Here is a 20455-nt window from a genome sequence, read left to right as displayed (position 1 = left end):
AACAAGTAAACCATCCCCGGTAAGGAAATCTAAAAAGCAAAAAAAAAGAACTGATTTAAACGTTATCTTCGTTAAAAACGAATCGAGTTTGAATAATAATTAAACCCATGAAATGAAAGGTTACACGTGGGCGATGAAAAATGAAACAAATTTAACCGAAATTATAAATGATGATTATTATTATTTAGCATAGGTGAAAACGATACGATTCTAAGCGAAAAAAAGAGAGAAAACAACATATATTTATTATGATATATTTTTGTTAGGAAAAAAATTCAAAACCAAAAAACCCAAATTGGCAAAACTTAATGCGAAAGCGAGAAAGCGTGTTATTTATATTCTCCAGAAGCTGTAGACTGTAAGCTGTACATCCCTTAAATAGTAATAAACTGCGGAAAAGAAACAGTGTTCAATAGTTGAACGCAAACGTTTTGGGCAAACTAACCTTCCCGAGTCCTGCAATCCCAGTTCCGCTTCTCGTTCTTCGTCCCACAGCCGCGCACAGTGTTGAGCATCGTTTGCTCTCCGATTGAAGTGAAAACCAATTTGTTCATGTCTCGTTTTGATAATGCTTCTTCTCTTTGCCCTTTATGCGTTCACTGTACTCTAGGCTCGTGGCTCAATGTTTGCGAACCGCGAACGATAGTGTTCCATTGTGCCAGTCAACAGATGGAATGGAGAAGACGAAAAAAAAAACAGTACGAAAGTATCAATTGCACACGATGTATAAGTATATATTTTGGATTGTATGAATAACAGCAAGAAATTGAAAACTAAGCATGAAACATTACAAACTCCCAACGCGTTCAAAGCGCTCGCTACAGGGGAGGCAGAAGAAACAAGCGCTGATAATGCAATCGAAACAACACTATAGTTAGAAAGATCACACTTCGGAACAAGGTAGATAAATGTTAAAAGTGGGAAAGAGAAAATTGAAACAAAACAAAAAAAAACACAAACATACACACACACACTCGGAAAATATGTGCCTCGCCTTTGGCTATTTTGTAAAAAGAGTAAAAAAGTAAACGTTAAAACAAAACATAAAATAGACACACGCGTAGGATTAGAACACACTGAAACACCGTTGGCATCACCATTCAAACACACACTCGATCAATCAATAAAAGGACGAAGCAGTAAAATAAAAAATAAAAACAAAACACAATCTCTAGGCAAATGTTAAAGTGTGAGGAGGGGAGAAAATTCATTGCTCATCGTGCTCTTTAGAAAATGAAGAAGTAAGTAACAAGTTGGAGAACAACAGCAAAAAATCCTTAAAATATACGTAGTAAATTCAACAAACCAGAAGGAAAAATTTCCAATGTGTCATGTTTAGGCTATTTCAAAAAGCGAATAAAACAAATCGTTAAATATGTAGATGTAACTGTTTCGGAGCTTTAAATAAAAAGTAACAACAACTAAATCAGAAAACAAAAACATAGAAAACAGACTGTGCTGTTAAAAACTAAATCTGTTTGTAATATTAAAGTCGTAAGAAGGTGAATCGATCTATGCCGTTCGAATGGGACACAATAACCAAAACCTACAACCACCACACAATGGAACGATGGGCGCAACATTGAGGCACAGACTAAAGCACAGAGTACATACTAACAAAAACGAAAAGAAAAAAAAACCTAGCCCCCAACACCACTACAACATAGATTAGCATACAGGCTGAGAGTGAGAGACTGGCAAAAGAAAGGAGAAAGTGCACAATTCTACGCTTCTCCCCAAAAAAAAACCCATTCTTTGTGGAACTTTTATAATTCTGAAGCACCAAAACATTGTATGCGCACGCATGGGTTTTAAGTTTTCAAAAAAAGAAAAAAAAACAAAACGGATGCACTCATACAAATGCAAAACTCTGGCTCTTAGAGCTTCTCTTAGTGAAGCAAACAGAAGGGTAAAACATATGCAAAACTTATAAACAAACAAAACGGTCATTTAGCAGGTTGTGGTATGATAATGTTTTCGTTCTACTTTCACGTGAGAAAGTACGTTTCTTTCTTGTTTTTTTTTTTCATTATTTAGATTGTTCATAATCAGCAAAACGCACGAGAGAGGTTGAGTCAATGACGAAAATGCGAAATAGAGTAAAGCATTGGCAGAAAATGAACACGACAACAACAATTAACAATTCTAACCAATTCAGACAGAAACGAGAAAGCAAATAATGAAGCCGTAAAAGAGATACAGAAAACATAAACAGAAAAAGTAAGAAAGGATCAAACCAAAGTAAGAAATAGACCTCGAAATGAAAAAAAAAACAAACAAAATAATAGAATCAAGTAAACATTCAGCAGTAAGGCTAAAACACGAACAAAAAACACACTCTCCGGTACGTTGTAGAAAGAAAGAAAGAAAGAAAGAAGAAGAAAACAACCTCACGTATAAGATGGTATCGACATATCTTCAAAACCAGTAGTAGAAGACAGAAAAGAAAAGAAGAAGAAAAAAAGGAAGACAAAACGCGTCAGTAGATACGAAGTTAAAACGTGTAAAACGAAAGCTTCATAGGCAACAACAACAACAACAACAACAACAGCAACAAGAACAAACTATACAAGTGTGAACCCAACCCAACCATCGAAACCGCGTGGTATACGATGAAGTATATTTTGCTCACAAATAAATAAATATAGATATATATTATCTGTGTATATGTATTATTTAACTATGTTTACGAATGGAAACAAACAAACAAACAAAAAACACACGCAACTGGGGACTGATTGCAAAAGGACTGAAACGTGCGCCAAAGCGCAAAGAAAATGAAGAAAAAAAACAGAGCAGAAAAGAAATTTTGCAAACAAGAAAGTAGCGACTAACAAACGGCAATAGGAGAATGCAAAAAGAGAAGAAAAATGAAAACAGCTTAACATGAACAAAACAAGTGAAAGGAAAAGTGTAACATTGCTATTCTAAAGACAGAGAGAGAGAAAAAAAGAGCCACAAAAGAGACAAAGCCCAAAGAGCACGAAACAAATTCGATAGAAAACAGAAACCGAAATAACTAGCGAAGAAAACAACATGTACATCTCATAAAACCACAAGAACAACAAAAAAAACATAATATATGCAACAGCTACCGAAGCAGAATTGGCATACGTACCAGTGCCCGGTACCGTACATAAAAGGCAAAGCGGGGTAACAAAGCTGTCCCGAACGCTCTCCCGGATCGGAGAAATAAAGGCGTCAAATAATCAATCATCAACCATCCGGCTGGTTAAGTTTAATCTGTTTGCTTTGACACATGTTGGCGCACATCTTGTTTCGTTGCAGCGTGCTGTTGAGGGCGCAAAACTGGCGTGCCATGCCGGTTTCTGATGCGCCGCGTACGTCCTCCTGCTCCGTCGATTGGCTGTTCGATTGATTGCGAATCAAAATTCTTTAAATTCCATTCCGCAGAGCGGGGCAGAGTGGTTTGTGCAGGGAGCGAAGCGAATCGAACGATGCTTCTGTCCACTTAAGTGATGTGGTCACCGATGGTGGAGCATGGTGGCCCACACAGGCAGCACACAACCATCGGGGGTTCGGTAAAGATCGTTCCGCACCGCCATTCGATTCGACCGATTCGGAATCGATCGAACGGCGCTGGAGCAGCTGCGGAACGAAGGAACGGAAATGGCAACGCACCCAGCCAATTGAGCAGGTACGGGAAGGTGACGCAGCTTGGCGGGGGGGGGCTGCGTTAGATTTCTTGCTGCAGCCAATTTAGCCCAGCCCCGATCGACCATCGAACCATCACGTTTAATGCAATGCAATGAGTTTAATTTAAGTCTGTTAGAAAGAAATGAACAACGACGCTTACACCCCCGCGCCACCCGCAGTGCAATTGTGTGCCAAAGTGTGCCACGCGAGAACGGTGCCGGCTCGCGGTCACGCGGTTCCCAGACTCCCAGCGTCAAGATGTCTGCCACGGTGCGCGGGCCGTGCGTGTGCACAAGCTCGCACACTTGCAACAACATGCGCATGCAAGAGCGCTGCCGATCAATCGATCGGGACGAGCACCAATTGGCACCGGGCCCGCCAAAGGGGAACGCTTCAACCCTCCCTCCCCCTTCCCGACTGGACCCAGCGACTTGGCAGCGACGACAGTATGTCTCTCGACGCGCGACGATCGGTCACGACGGCCGGCCATCGTGAACATCCGCTCGGGCACGTAGCCCATGGTCCGCGCCACATGTTTCCCACAAGTCCCACTAGGGACGAGGACCGTCCAATCGAACCAATTGAATGGGGGGTAGCTTCAACCCTTCCCGAAAAGGGCCGGCCGACGATGCGGGTCACCGCGATCAAGTTCACGGAAGATCGCAAGCATTACTTGATCTTTCTTAATTGGGCACCGGCCCCGGGCACTCCCGCTTTCCCGCGCGGCGCGTGTGCACCACACGCCCTGCCCAAATTAAGTCCGATCGTACGATCGGGACGCGTTATCAATTAGCTACCAGCGAAAGGGTGCCGCTCCCCCACAAGGGGCGATAGTTAATTGCGCCTTACCGCGGTGAAGCAACGGATCGGATGATCGGAAGTGACGAGATTCGGCCCGTGGCGTACGTTCCGATTGTGGTTGCGCATCGTTGCAATCAAAGTGCACGCCCCAGGCTTCGGCTGATGATGCAAGAGCGCACACAGCCCGGCGGCCGGACACACCTCTCTTATCATGCGCTGGCAGAAGAAAATACCAAAACAACACGCCAAATGACAGTGTGTCAATAGCACAATAACAGCCCGCTGTTGAGGGCTTATCAAGCGGTAGGCGGCCGTGCAGGGCGACATTTTTCCCCTTTTTCGCAAACAAGAGAGCGCAAACAACACCGGGCAGTGACGCAGTAGAGATCACGTTTGGTGGTGAATAGGGTGGAGGAGGAGACACAAACGGTGGTATTCCAGGTATTTGTGATCCAACATAAGGGGGGTCCACGATCGCTGCACCAAAAGTGTTGTTTTGTTGCTGTCACCCTGAGATAATTGGTGCGTCATCGCGATTGGACGTGACGCCGGGGCCGAGCCTCCGGCCGGTGCACGGAAACGAGTTTTTACTGGTGCCCGGTCGTTTTCTTGGAACAACAGAACAACGCCAACACGGTTTAGCGTAAAACGTCAACAGGAATTTACGCTCGCCACTCATTAGCGAGTAATGCTCAATTGAGGTTATGGGTCCGCGACTCCACGAGCACGGCGACGCGGTAACTCCTCACATCCACTAACGTACGATGTGATATATACTAGGTTACAATAATACCTAAACCTATCGGCTCTTTGAATTCCTACTTCCACCACCCACCAAGTAAGTTTGCTTCCGACAGCTAATGGCATCCAACGCACTGTGTCCACAAACTCTTCCGACCACGTGGAACGATGGGCGGCGCCATTTGTTTTTTTTTTGTTCTTCTTCCCCTAACCACTCACCTTTAGCAACGGATAGTTAGGTTAGGTTGTTGGGTGTTCGGGGAAGGTATAGGCCGCTTTCCAGCGAACATGAAACAAAACGACACACAACTGTGCGAGCGAATGAAATATTGACCAATACCTCATAAAGTGTGCCGCTGCACTTACCTTTACGCCTTAAGCACCGCAAGTTGCCGACGACAGCTCAGAGAACGACGCATAGCAACAACAGCCACTCGAAAAAAGGCGTAAAATCGATCCGTATTGACAACTGGATAACAGGAGACTTCTACCTTCTCTTTAACGGCTTCTCGGGGTACACAAACCGACCGGAGATAAAAGGGCACTAAGGCATGACCGATGACCGGGACCTACAGCTTTACGGGTGCCGGTGATCCTTGACCCGGAATGGCAGCAAAAAGGGAAATGTGTGTGTGTGTGTGTGTGTTGTACAGGCAGAGAACACGTTACAAAAGGTGTTTGGCTTAATGATGATTGGCAATCACTTCCCTTTGCGGGCTTCAAAGACCTCAAGCGCACTCAGAGACTGGATGGCTGGTACTTTTCCGCTTCTTTTGCAACGGTTTTGTGAATGGTTGCGATCGATGCGGTAGAGCTCGGTAAATCACCGACAGCAACGCTCAGGTACCGGACAATGTGGCCTTTCGGTAGTTCCTTCCAGGAAAGTCATCCCAACGATCCGACGGGAGTGTTGAACTGCTACTTTCGCCCCTAACACGTCGGTTTCTTGCTCCGATCACCCAACCTGTTCCTGGAAGCCAGGAGTTACCAGAGTGCTGTCGCTCACGCACATTCCCAGCGCGCATGGATGCCAACGATTCTACCGCACCGAAAATCGCACAGTCCTACCCAACGCCCTAGCCCGTGAACCGAACGGTTGCGATCATCTTGCAGCGTGATCTTCAACGGTGCGAAGACTATTTATAACGAGGTAACCTCAGGTTCAGACGTCGCGCAGACGGTGTGACACAATTTTCCACGAAAACTCAGCTACGGACGGTGTGGTATACTGCGCGTGATCGCATTTCTTCCAACTCCCTCCGCACCACACAGGGTACACATCGTGTTGGAATTTGCCATGTCAGACGATATTGAGCATCCAAAGGTCGGTGTGTACAGTTAGGATTAAAGTTCTGCTCGAAGTTACATCAGCCGAAAGGTTGTCCTTTTTTTTTTTCACGGCCCATTTCACCTCCAAAAGCAGCTCGTTAGCAGCGTCAATGGGATGCACTCTTTTTTTGTGAATGAACTCGCCTAGGCTGTGTACACACGGTATGGCCACCACCCAGGTAAGCCGAACTATTCTTGTCCCTTGTGTTCGGACACAGCTTAAAAGGCAACAAGAAAAGTAAATACTCGGCAACTTGCCATCGTAGGGGCAAGAATGCTTGTTGCTTCGCCCTAGCATAGGTGTTTCGATATCGCATTGCGTTCATTTTTTTTCCTTCACTTTTGGCGTGTCTGTCTGTACCCGGTCTACGATTTTGGTACACTTCCAATGCGGTGCTGTGCGGCAAGGGAAAAAGGGTCACGTGAGGGAGAGAGAAAGAGAGAGAGAGAGGGAAAGTTGTTTCTAAAAACAAAACAAACCCCCTATGCACTGTAGCAAGCGTTGGAAAGGGAGCATATCAGAGCAATCGTGTATTGCACTCTGCAGTGTGCGATGGGAAGGTCGTGCACGATGACTACCGGAACTACGTTATTGCATCATCTCGATGCACGTGGTTGCCTTGCGCGTTTTGCCCGCAGATTGCAGTCCCCTGCCTTTGTTCGGATTTTGTAGCAAAGCGTAGTGAGTTTTGGCGGGATATTTCGCGGTGGTCTAAGATGGCCAACAGGCTCAAGTAAAAGCCTTCCCTTATTGCCTTTAACTTACAACAAGAGATGATTTACGAGTTTAGACATTGATCAGTTCATTATTCTAGTCAAAAATCAATGGTAAATGAAGAAAATAAAATAGTAGATATTCAGATATAGGATCTATACTTACCTCCATTTATACTTACCTCCACCACGACGAAACAACGAAGCTTTATTCCCTAAACCCTTCATAGAGTTTGATATAGAATCCTGTTCTGCGTGTTCGTGGAGACGCGGGCCTACTCATAACCTTAGTTGAGTATTACTCGCTAATGAGTGGCGAGCGTAAATTCCTGTTGACGTTTTACGCTAAATCGTGTTGTTGTTGTTCTGTTGTTCCAAGAAAACAATCAACACCAGTCAAGCACGTTTCCGGACACCTGGCGGAAGCACGGCCCCGGCGTCACGTCCAATCGCGATGATGCACCAATTATAGATTAGAATGTTCGTGAAGTGTTTCAAATAATTCCGACGAACGTTCCTCAGCGCATTGAAATATTGAGCTAGAGAAGATCCTGCTCAAACATAACGGATGCCACATCGCAAAAATTAACTTGAATCTAATGATCCAAAAAGTCAACTATTGGATCCCATTAGATCCCTTACACGGGGCAGTCTCGTGGTACAGTCGTCAACTCCAACGACTCAATAACATGCCCATGGGTTCAAGCCCAGTATAGACCGTCCCCCCGTAGCAAGGATTTGACTATACAGGCATATCCGTGGACTATCCGGCATGTCCGCGTAGGACGTTACGCCTAAATAGAAGATCCCTTACTTGTGAGCAACTGTTCCTACCCCAATCCTATTGAGTACTAGAAAATACTAAAGTTTTGATGTTAAAGTTGATGTTCTACCCCATTCATGGCATAGCCTGTAAATTACTCCTTCGGAATATCGTCTGTTCTGGAATACATGATTGCTAGTTAGACAATTCTACCATTAAGATTATGCCTGAAAATGTAAGTTGTTTGTTCATTCTGGAACCCAAGATCTTCCTCAACAATCGGAATGCTGGGTAAAAATGAGGTACAATAATTAAAACCATGAAAAAGTGGTCAAAATTTTACAAAAAAGCGTCAAAGTTTCTTATTTCTTTAGTTTTACAATCCAGAACTTTTTCTTTTCTTTTCCAGAAAATAATTGATTGATTGGTTAATTTATGTATGATTTAATTTCAAAAGTTCCAGTTAGTTGGTTAGTTTTTCTTGTGTTTGAATTACAGTACCATTTTGTTTTAAAATTTCCATTTTATTCGTTTGGATCTTTTTTTTTTCAATCCTTGAGTTCCATTTATGAAATAGTTTTTGACTTTATTAGCTTCATTTAGTTATGTTTGTTTAGCCTTTAATAATTCATTGCTCATTCATTCGGTACTTACGTAGTGTATGCTTGTACTCGTATTGCTTAGTATATTTATTTACAGTAAGTTATACTTACTCGTTTAGTTTTATAGTTTGTGTTTTATTATTTACGAACTGTTTAACGACTATATGCTGTCTTCGTACTCTGTACGTACAATTTGTTCTTCGATTCTCTTCCCAGTATTCCCAGTATTATCCTTTCTAAAGCATTCATTAACAGTTTTTATTACACATTATATTCATCCGCTGAAACAGACGTATGAATTAACGATAATTAAAATTAAATCATGGTTGAAATTATCAAGCAATTGTGCCAATTATCCAAGTTTCGCTTAATTTTCTTTAAATCCTACCGATCCTCACAACACTGCCAGACGCTTTCTAGTTCTAGATTTAAAACCGACAGAAACTGCTTTATGCCCGAAACATCTCCCGCCTCCATCGCTGTTTAAACCCTGTTTAATAACGAGCAAAAGCTTCCATTAAACGACGACTGAATGCGTCTGGTTCATCATCATCACCATCATCATCGTCGTAAAAATTGCAAAAATTACCATTATTGCTTCCCTTCGAGTCCTGTCGGATTCGGACGCTGGACGCCACCGACCAGTCTGCATTCCTGCAGTTCATCGTTTACCGTCCCGCACGGTGCGGAAGGATTCGGTCGCCTCGACCGCGGCCATACGGCGAAAGGTAACCACCAGCTCTCGGTCATAAAATATTTGCTTCAAATGAACATCATTATGATGTAAAACTGCAGCCAATCCCAACCTACGGGGTGATGTTAGCCAGCCCAGCCATAGCAACAACCCTACCCACCGTACGATCTTGATCGTGCGCCGTCAGGAGCTCATTACGGGTGTGTAAAATTTAACTACCCAGCACCGGAACGAGCAAGTTTTGCTTTCCGCGTACTCGCAGTTTGCACCGGTTCGAAGCCGAAAGGCAAAACCGGACCTAATAAAACAAAAGTCCCCACCAAGCGCGCGCGCACACCCAAATGGTGATTGTGGACCGTGGGCTCGTGCAGAGCTTGCGAAGAGGAGGCAAGCGTCAGTTGCTCACTCATTATCACTGCCATACTCTGCCCTGTGCGCTTGGTTAATGCCGAGCTTCTTCTGCCAGCGCCAAACATATTCCTACCACTCCGAGACGTTGCTTGGGGCCGGACCCTTGGGAGTGCGGGATCATTTTTTCTGCTTTCACTTGTTTCTAGGGGACCATCCCCAGACGACGAAACAAAAACAGAAGCAAACTGGCAGCATGATAGCGTGCTGTAGCCCAATCAATTTTTCGCCCAAATTCGGGATGATATAATTCAATCAACGAGGCAGGCTCGATGCGTCATTTGCGAACCGTGGTGGAAGTTGTCCGCTGGTCCGATGTCCGACACAGCATTCCGTTCTGCCGAAAACAACAAGCAATACGCCTACCCGGGTGGGAACAAAAATCGGCAATTGATTTGATTGCCGCGGGAAATTCATGCATATCGCGTCGCTTGAAGACACCACCGATCCGAAATTGCGTCCAAAGTCCGAACCGGATAGGTGTTGGGGATCGGTGGATCCTGCGGCGGAGTTGCGTTTGATGCGTACCGATCAATTGATGCGCCGAACTGATAGGTGATGCGTATTTCCTGCGAACTTTGGGCATTAGCAGATGCTGCCGGTAATCGATGTAGCGCTAAAGGCGTAATTCAATGATGCTCCCAGGGCGATGGCAGTATATTTCAAAACACTGTGCAAATCTGGAACAAAGCAATGCACGATGACTTCTATAACGATGACGTCAGTGAGTTGGTGCATCGCAAGAGATTATGGGACGTTGAGATTCGCAATGATAGGTACAATAGACATTCATGTATATTGTACGTCATACACAATCCATTACTGCTTAAACATATCTACATAAAGTATATCCCAGTCCTCCAAGCAATGTACTAATTCCAAAGTTTGAGAAGTTTGATTTGAGTCCTAACACCGAAAGCAGCACAACACTACCGTTCACAACCGATCGAGCATGGAATTGAGGCGAACAATCGAATTCCATCGAAAGTTGTCTGATAATTGGTATGTTATTGCGCATTTACCAGCAACACAGCACGCCCCTGATGTCCTTCCATGCTCCGGCACCGTAGCTCGGTGCGAAAAAGGGCCAATAGGGGACACGTTTTCGATCGTGTGTACGCGTCTCCGACCGTCCGCAGCAACCTCCTATCATTATCACAAATTAAACTGCTCCCCATGCAGTCCACCCTGATCGCGGGGAAACCACACAGGAATGCTTGGGAAGCAATGGCCAAAACATGTCTGCATGCTGCTCGAAGTGTTGGTCACGCTGAGTCATGGAGGAAGCTCGCCCGTCGTGGATGCGCGACGTAAATCCCGAACTCGCTGGAAGTTGTAGCATAATTTTTAAGACCTTATACATTGTGCTGGCTGCTATGTAAGAGTAACACACAAAAAAGAACCAAAACAAGCGGGTCTGTCGGAGCAAGCGAGAAGCGATAAGCAAAAGAAAAAAAACAGCATACGCCCGATCGACAAGATCGCGCTCGCCAAAACAACACGCGACCTGCGTCACGCAACAGCCCTACATGGTTTGGCAGAAGGGAAGCAGACGGGGAAAAAGGGCATTTAAAATCCAAATCAGCACACATACACGAGCGATCGTACGCACAACGAACACAAAAAGCATAAACACACAGACACAGACTCACAGACCTTTCATTCGATCGAATTGGCATTGGAATTGGCGTCGAAAATTGAACTAAAATTGGACGTAAACAAAGATATAAATTAATTTGCCGTTGATGCGTTCGGGTTTGTGCCGTCCGGTCGGCCCGGGGGGGGGGGAGTGGGGGCGGTCAGCTCCCGCCACCGTTCGCGTATTTTTTGGGGTGGGTGACCTATTGCGTATGTTGACTCGAGCCGCTCAGGGTGTGTGTTTGTGTTTGAGAATTGTATTTTTTTTTTCTTTTACTTTTCTTGCAGTACTATGAGAGGTCAAACGCGCGTGCCTGCACGCAATGGGAAAAGTGGGACGTGCGGCGATCGACGCGCAAAAAGCGAGCAGGCTGAGCATGATTGACGATACGGTTGGTATTCAGAATTTTATTTTGGAATGCGGGTGGCTCAGGCGGGGGTTTTTCGTTATTTTGTTTATGATTTATTAGAAATCGACTAAATTACGGCAAATTACGTTAAATTAACTAAGTTTTTATCGTAATGTGATCGTCATGATCGTATGGCGAAATATGTGCTTTCAGATTAAGCGTACATTCATCCTGAAACAAACCTTTTGGGGATAACAATAGGAAAATACAAAAAAAAATCTAGTGAAGTTCATAATTTACAGTAAATTTAAAACGGACGTTACATTACTTTCACAGAGAGGCATAAATTCATCACATATCTCCCTCGAAAAACTACAATCTTTCCAAGAAATGTTTGATTTGTCCATCGGAATTTACGTTCAATGTTTGGTGAAATTGAGGTTATGTTTGGAACATTATTGGAAATATTTTATGAGAATTTATGTTGCTAAACATTCCTGATACTTTAAGCAAGATGATACTGTTATTGTATTGTACGATAACTGAGACCTCACCTCTTCTTATATCCATTTAAAGTTTATGAAGATTGGACGAAGCTAGTCTGGTTGGGAAACGATCCAAGTCCAGGCTGATAGCAGTCAAGCGGTCTGTACAATAGACCATCGAGCTTCAGCGAGCAATGCAGAGATAAACGAATATAAAAGATAAGGCTATGATGTCGAAATTGTATTCCCTCGTCAGATGACCCATCACTCCTGATCGTACGATCATGACAGCTATTAAGATTTGTCAATTTGTTTATATATGTATTATTTTAATCACATACGCGTGATAATCCCATTACGACACGAAGCAACCCATTAGTTCAGTTTTGTGTTTTTTTCAGTACCAATGCATTTATCTGTTCGCCTCGACCAATCAATCGATCTTCTCGCTTGGGACCACTAGCACAAACCTAATCATCCATCCCTCCGGTACAGTACTATGCCGGCGCTCGCCCTCACCCAATCTACACGTGCAACCAAGCACGTGATTCTAGCGTGTGTTTGGAATGCCCAAAGAGCCCGTCAAGCCCGAAGGAACGGCAGGAGGCAGGAGCAGTACAGCACACAAATGCGGTGCGGTATGCGGCTACAACACCCCTGAAACACCCTGCCCGTCCCGGTACTGCTGTACTCCTCGTCTCTGCCAGTTCCTCCGTTACTCCTCTCCTTCCCCTGCGACCGGATAGAAGGTGCATCCACGCTTTGCCCCGATGCATTCTAATCTTCTTGTGAAACTGTGAATGAACGAAATCGGTTTTGTCGGCTTTTTCTTTCCCTTCTGTACCCTACCCTTCCCAGCAATTCCCGACCTTATGCCTGGCCCTTTCTCTCTCTCTCTCTCTCTCTCTCTCTCTCTCTCTCTCACTCTCTTTCTCCCAACCTTATGCACCTTGGGTTGCAATAAAGCAATAATAAAAAAACGGTTGTTCGAAAAGGAAAAAAAACAGATAGAGAGAGATAGATAGAGAGCGATAGAGAGACAGAGAGCGCGCAACGGGTGTGCTCTCGGGACCGTGCGTAACGCATGCCGACGGGCTACGCTCCCGCGCTGGTGCGCGCGCGAATGCCAGCTTCGGTGAGCACCCGGGGGCCCGCATAAATTGTTCCGATCCGGACGCACGAAGCTCATTCGTGTGCCCTTCATCGAGACCGACGGTTGCTGTTTGGACGGGGGAAAATCCGGCGCTGTTCGCAAGGTAGCTTCGTAAACCCTTTGGCCGCTAACCAAGCGTATCAAACATCCTACTTTGGTGGCGCGATCGTGTGCGTTTCTTTCTCAAACAAAAGAAAAAAGCCATCAAGTGCATCGGCAAGTGTGACACAGTGGCAGGCCGTTTGCTCGAGGAAGAATAAAAGACAATTGGTTCGTGTCTTCAAGCTGATCTAGGAAGCGTAACGTACAATCGGCATTAAAGACAAACTCGAAAGTTGAGCTCCGAGCAGGTGCAAGAGCAATCGATCTATCGTGCAGTAAAAGATCGACCAAAGCGCAGTGACAGTTGACGGTACAGAAATGGCGCACAAACTAATATCGTGTAGTGCCTGTGTGCTGGTGGCGCTTTTCGTGCTGAGTGCAGTGAACGTATCAAGGCAGGCGTCGCTTTCGCTACGGGTAAGTGTCTATGGAAACCATTTTGTTTCAGGCAAACGACGTTCGCTCGCCGTGATCATGATCACATCGACACTAGTTAGTACACCTGTCAAAGCAAAGAGCGTACAGAATTATACTTCGAAAAGTGAAAAGATCTCCAAACCGATCATCAGCACCGAACCACCCTGTGTCAGGGAGTCCGTATCCCTGGTCATGTTCTTGACTTTGGCTTCAACGCAATAACCAATAACACGGTGCGGACTTGTCTTCCCACCTCATTCCCGCGATCGCTCGCCGAAATATGCGTTGCGTGTTGCGTCCGATTTGTCTGACCTTCAGGATGATCCAATTCGACCCAAGCCAAAACAAACCCCTCCCCCGCTCTTGATTCTCGCCCGAAACCCCCACCAAAACCATCGGACCACCGTTTCGTCTTTCACACTGCGAACATTAAATCCTCCCCTTAACGGGTGTGTGCGTGTGTGCTGTTGGGCCGTTCTTATGTTTCATCAATTTGCTGCACCGCTCTTCGGGTGCTTGTCGGAAATTTCCTGAGGATCACTTCAAAAAGCCGCCGGAAGCGGAGAGGGCAGGGCAAAAAAAAAAAACATCCACTCTCGCACGCATACCGACAGGACAGGCCCTTTCCTGTCCATTTAGTGGGCCGAGTTTTCGGTAGCAAATTGGTTTATGTAATAGGGACTTCAATTGCTAAATTGGTGCGTCCACGAAATTGGACCCACCTCTTCAAGGTCCCTGGGGCGAAGAACAAGAAGAAGAAGAAGAAAAAACCACGGCTTTGTGGGGAAGATGTTATCAGTGGCTCTGCGATGCATCGGTGCAGCAAAATGCATCGGAACAGCCGCTGCTGCCAGCACCACCAGTTGGTAGCGATCATTTCACCAACTGATGCAATTGTAACCTTGAAATCTGGGCTTGGGCGAGGACCAGCACGGGAAACGGTTGTGCGCTAAGAAAGGGCGAGGCTCCATCGTAATCTGGTGCAACTGATAGCAGGCTACCATTAGCTGCACGGCGTTGAGTTCCAATATTTCCCTTCGCGCGGCTTCATTAGCAGTTAAACACCGTATTTATCGGTCATCATCATGACACACGCTAATAAGCTTCCGGAATTGGTTGCATCTAGAATTAATACCATTAGAGGCTCTTTTCACAGCTAATTAATGTTTCCTTTCTGTCGGTATAATACCTTTCCAAACGACATGCTAATGCTCCGTGTATCATTGGAGATTGAAAATACAATTTCTTTCGAAGCAATTCCAATGTCTCTAAATTTCCCAAGAAAAATCTCATTCTTTCATTCTTTTTCTACGGCGGGTAATGAAGGAGAGCATTGATACATCTTTGGCTCGATGCGCCCTCAGCAAAGTACCAAGAAGTACCAATCGCTTACTGACAATCGCTCCACGCGACAACGAACTGCTACTAGACTGCGCTAGACAGTACCAATAATTGGATAGCGTTCTGGGAACGTGTCATTCCTTATTAGAGACCTGAGCGCCGCCAGAACGCAAGCGAAATTGATTCCAATTCTGACGAACTTGGTTGCACAGCATCCAAACTCTCCATCCAATCGCCGGCTGTGCTTTTCTTTTCGCACCGACTTTAACCTTCTTCATCTGTTACATTTTCATCATTCCATACTAAGAAACTGATAACCTTCTTACGGAGCGTTTCTTCGCTTCACGGCTCTTACAGACATCCCCCCCTTTCTTGTGGGAGTGTGTCTATGCGTATTAGCAAGTTCACTAGCTTTTTGATTTTATGCCCACTGACTTGAGTGCCTTCGTACAGGGCCTGAAAGTGTGCAGTAACGAATAGAAGAGAGAGAGAGAGAGAAAAACTCCAACAAAAATGAAGAAAGGCGGACAGCCTGCACGCTCTGCCCTATCAGTACACGTTTACTCATTCATTCATAAAGTGAAGAGTGTGGACTTGTTTACATCCTGTATTGGGTGTGTGTGTGTGTGCATGTGTGTCGTGGCGTCTTGTTCCCCGACGACGCGTACGTATGCAAATAAGTGGCCCCTGGCGGCTCATCTTACAACCTGGCACGCGGGTTGTCGCGCCATGCCACGTTTCATTGGTACATGCGTTGGTCGGTTGAGTACCTGAAACACGTCGCCACCTGAAATTAAATGTTATATGAAACCTTTTAACTAGGCGTCATCGATTTTTGAAGCATTCAATAGGCACACTTGGAAGAGAGACCCGACGAGCGTACTTGCAGCAGGCATTCGCTAGACGCGACCATTAGGTCCCCGCTGCATGGTGGGTCTGCAGATTCCGAAAGATCACGCTTGATCTAAGGGTGGGACCTTTGCGTGCGTCATCAGTCGCAGACCGATCGGACGATCGGTACGGAGGCGGCACGTTTGAGCATCGGATAGATCTGAACCGTGACCGCCCGGGGTGTTTACCATATTGATTTATAGCAGTTACAGCGCCCGATGCTCTTGATGCGCGGCGCAACTGCTGCGTACTATTGGTGCGCGATAAGAAGGGCGCTCGTCCAAGCAGGAAGTGAGTGGCGATGGATGGTTTGGCCAGGCAGCATAGGGGGAGGTGTGTGTTTGTGGAAGGCACGAGACTTCCAAATGCACATGCTTGAACTCATTTATGCCGCGCGATGGGTCTAATCTAGGGGTTTTCAATCTTATCATCGTTTTCTTGATGAGAAGTACTGTACTTCTGTATAGTCTGAAGCCTCTGCTGTATTAAGAAGACACACACACACACACACTTCATTACCAATGCGATTATCTCCAAGATGTTCCACGCAGGTATTAAATCAATGTTGCTTTGCTCTACTCTACAGGTCCTGTCACGTGGTGAGCGATCCGTGTTTAACCAAACGCACAGCAACAAGACGTGCGAAGGTAACACACCTTGCGGGTGGGCAGTTTACACACCCGCGACAAGGGCGATCGATAACTTCATGAAAAATACGTAAGTGCTTTGCACACTGAATGTTGTGCTGAGAGTATATTTACACATCACGTCCAACCTAATCTTAACCTAATATCTTTGAATTTTTTATTCCATTTCCTACCCTTAATGCTAGGTGTGACTGCGAGAAGTTGAAGCAGTGCGTCCGAACGGACGACGATGTCTCGATCAGTGCGTACGTCTACCGCTGCCGGGAGCATCCGGCCAAGGCAAAGTCCGTGCCCGCGTCCTGAGCTGGTAAAAGCGATCCGATCGTGTGCTTCGAATGTCCACCGGTCGGCCAACGGCCAACACGCCGCAGGTTTGCTGGCCCGTGCCACCCCTGGACGCATGCGGGAGTGTGTATGCAAACTGTGTAATTACTTGTAACACCACCTAAATGCACTAACCATACTATTATTATACACACACACACACATACACACACAAACTCACCCACATAAATATCTTTATAAAAGTTTAAATGCTGATTTCAATAGTGGAGAAAGCAAACGAAATCCAGGAAAGCTGAAAAAACACCCATCCAACGAAAGAAGGAGAGGAAGCGAAAGAGTTTGATGGTTAAAATATTTAAAATTTATTTATATTTGCTTGTTTAATCGTTTATCTCTTCAGAAAACAAAAAACCAAATCTACGACTCATTGTTGCGTATCTGATATGTCTTATGTTCTTTTTTTTTTAAACATTCACCCCAATCAGCACGTCCTGTTAGCATTTTATGAACATGGTTTTTTTTTTAATTATTATTATTATATTATACTTTCTTTATCGGTTAAGCTTAGAAGTTAGAGGCCTAAAATATGCTCACTTCGGTAGCTCACCTCGGAGAGAGCTTGGGTGGTAGATAGTAAACCCGTAAAGGTCCTTCCCAACTCATACACAGCCAACACAAATATGTTTGTAGAAAATGACGTCATATTGACGTTGTATATCTGCCCCGCCAGTTCCGGTTCCAGTTACATCTCTGTTCCGATACGTCTCATACCGAAAAAGAAAAGAAAGTAAAACACATTTAATGCTCCCACTCCGAACCTCAGCTCTCTCCGAAATGTGACTCAGAAGAACGTTTAAAATAGAGGAAAAAACACTATAGAAGTAGAGGAGCGAAACAAAAGTTGCTAAATAGCATCGGAGAAGCGGTAGCGTTAGCAGTACGGTGGTCCGTGGTTATAACAAAGGACGTTAAATAAAACCTCCCAATCTTTGGAAAAGACTTGATTAACTATATACATATGTATGCGATCGTCAAGGGGAAAGTAAAGAAAACGGAAATGCCTGCAGGGCACGATCGTCCGACGAAGAATGCGCACAAGCAAAAACTCCCACAGTTTGACGTATGATTAATGTAAACATACTTTAAAAATCAAACCCTCCCCCGTAAAAACGCAACACAAAACATGCAAAACTCTAGAAATCTCTTTCTATTTGCTCGCTTTACACGTTTAAAACTGATGTTTGTGTTGCTGTAAAAAGAGGAGCACACGAAAAAAAAAAAATAGATAGGAAAAGCATGGCACTCCCAAAATCCCAAAACAGACTCTACCCACTTTATAGCGTACTTCCCCTAATCCACGTGATCCCCGTACCGATCGGTCAGTTCAGCTCCCACTTTACTATGTTTCTGTTGTCTTGAAAAAGTTTCACTCGTACTTAAGGAAAAACGGTGCAAATTAATTAATGATAAGCACGCTACGAAATGATCATAGTTTCGCTCAGTTTCACCATCCAGCCTTCAGGAAAACAATATTAGTGTAACAACACACAAACACCCATACATATACATCCGTATCGCTTACATACACATACAGTATTGAAACATTTTTTTCAACCATTAAAAGAAGAAGAAAAAAACACAACAAGCAAAACCATAATTACATATAATAAAGAAACATAAAACAGTTCGTATTGCTACTCAAAATAAGTGTTTTGCTCAGAACCGGTATGCAACGATCAGCACGATCACTGAACGCAAATGCCTAGGCAGTAGTAGGACAGTATCCACTTCTAGGGGTCGATTACTAATTGTGAAGAAGTATCAAAATGATGAAATAAACAGACCTAATCAGAAGTAGCTCTAGTCGCGTTTGTACCAATTCTTGTTTTGTAACGACAGGAACAAAAACAAAACCACAAATCCGAATGATACACAATCACCAGCAAACTGGGGAGGGGAAGACATCAACAACAACGTGGTGATAATTGTGCCGTTACATCGACAATTTGATGCTTTGTTTTTAAACTACAGCGCAAATAAACAACCATTTGTTTGCTACTTACTTGCTTCTTTAATGTCGCTCTGTGTGTGGTTCTGTATTCGTATGCTCCATTCTAATCTATCGCATAAAAACGTGCGTACAGCTCTTCTTCCGGCGTTCCAGTAAATTCCAGTAAAGTTCAGTGTTTGGGGCGTTCGAACTTTTCCACAGTTTGTAGACGGCAGTCGCCGCCACGCCACCACGAGATACTTACTACGCAGAATGGGATGATTCATGCCGCGTGCCCTATTGCGTAGCCTTGAAACGGCGATCACGGCAGCATCACGCAACCCACAACCCCGGTGACCGGTGATTAGAATCCTGCCCCCGGGACCACCCAGCCTGGGTGCTGCGGGTGTGCTAGCGTAACGATAAGAAAGGCAGACCCAGATTGTTGACCCGAATAGTGCGTTTGTTTGATGTACTGTGCTCCGTACGCCCGTACTCGCGATGGAGGATTTATTTTATGAATGGTAGTTAAGAATTTGGGACCGATTTTTTAGGCGAATTTCCGGAGTTCCAGTGCTCAAAAGTTCCAGGATTCTGAATTTTGAGAACATCTGCTACTCGCCAGCTCAAGGTACTCTCGAGCATCACCGCAAGTTCTTAGCTCCTAAATCGACAAGAATTTGTTGAATGACTTTATAACCCAATACTCCCAATGCTTATTATAACCCAATGCTCCAATGTTGGTTAATGCCCGCTCTCCATATTGGTACTACTTCGACGGCGCAGTACAGCTCACGCGTGCCAGGACTTGGTCAACAAATCGGAGGACATCCGATTGGCGATACATAGCGAAACAAAACAAAAAAGAAGAAAGCTCGTGCTACGCTCGTCCGGAACGCCCTATCGGCCAGTTATGCTGCTACACCAGGTTTTGATGGACAGCTTGGACGGACGTGTCATAGCATCATCGATCAGTCACTATCGCGTGCGGCTCGCGCTCTCCTGCTCCGATAATGATGATGACGATGCATCGGTGGGACGGATGCTGATGGTGATGATGATCGGGGGATATTGTGAAACGTTTCCACTTCTGCTACTCATCCGCGAGTGCTACTATCAGCGGCGAGTGTAGTACAGAATGCCTACGCCGTTGTGCTTCATTGACGTAGTTAGCGCCTGCAAGCACAGGACCAAAGTGCGTTAGTCGCACTACCCAGCACTACTATTGCGTCATGCTAGTTGCAATAAGGCGCACGATCGTGCTTTGTCCTGGTACGTTTGCAGCAAAAATCAATAATAAAACATCGCTCGGTTTTGGAATATCAGCGCGGACCGGGCCTAATCAGTGTACCCGTGGCGAGGTCATTGGATTGGGTGCCGACTCCCGGTGGACTGATGCTCCCTGGGCTGGGCAATTTGGATGAATAACACAGACACTACGAGTGTT

At 45.1% G+C, this 20455-nt stretch overlaps 1 protein-coding gene across 1 annotated transcript; it reads left to right on the top strand.

Moving 5' to 3' along the window:
• The first annotated feature begins 13355 nt into the window (after positions 1–13355).
• On the top strand, positions 13356–18872 carry LOC121599350. The gene is made up of 3 exons (XM_041927088.1): positions 13356–13854; positions 16673–16803; positions 16919–18872. The coding sequence occupies exons 1-3, from the start codon at positions 13756–13758 to the stop codon at positions 17034–17036; spliced, it is 348 nt and encodes a 115-aa protein (XP_041783022.1). The 5' UTR covers positions 13356–13755; the 3' UTR covers positions 17037–18872.
• The last annotated feature ends 1583 nt before the right edge of the window (positions 18873–20455 follow it).

The sequence above is a fragment of the Anopheles merus genome, chromosome 3L (assembly GCF_017562075.2).
Source record: "Anopheles merus strain MAF chromosome 3L, AmerM5.1, whole genome shotgun sequence".
NCBI lineage: Eukaryota > Metazoa > Arthropoda > Insecta > Diptera > Culicidae > Anopheles > Anopheles merus.
Note: the sequence above shows the minus strand (reverse complement) of the source record. Positions and strands in the feature narration are given on the sequence as shown.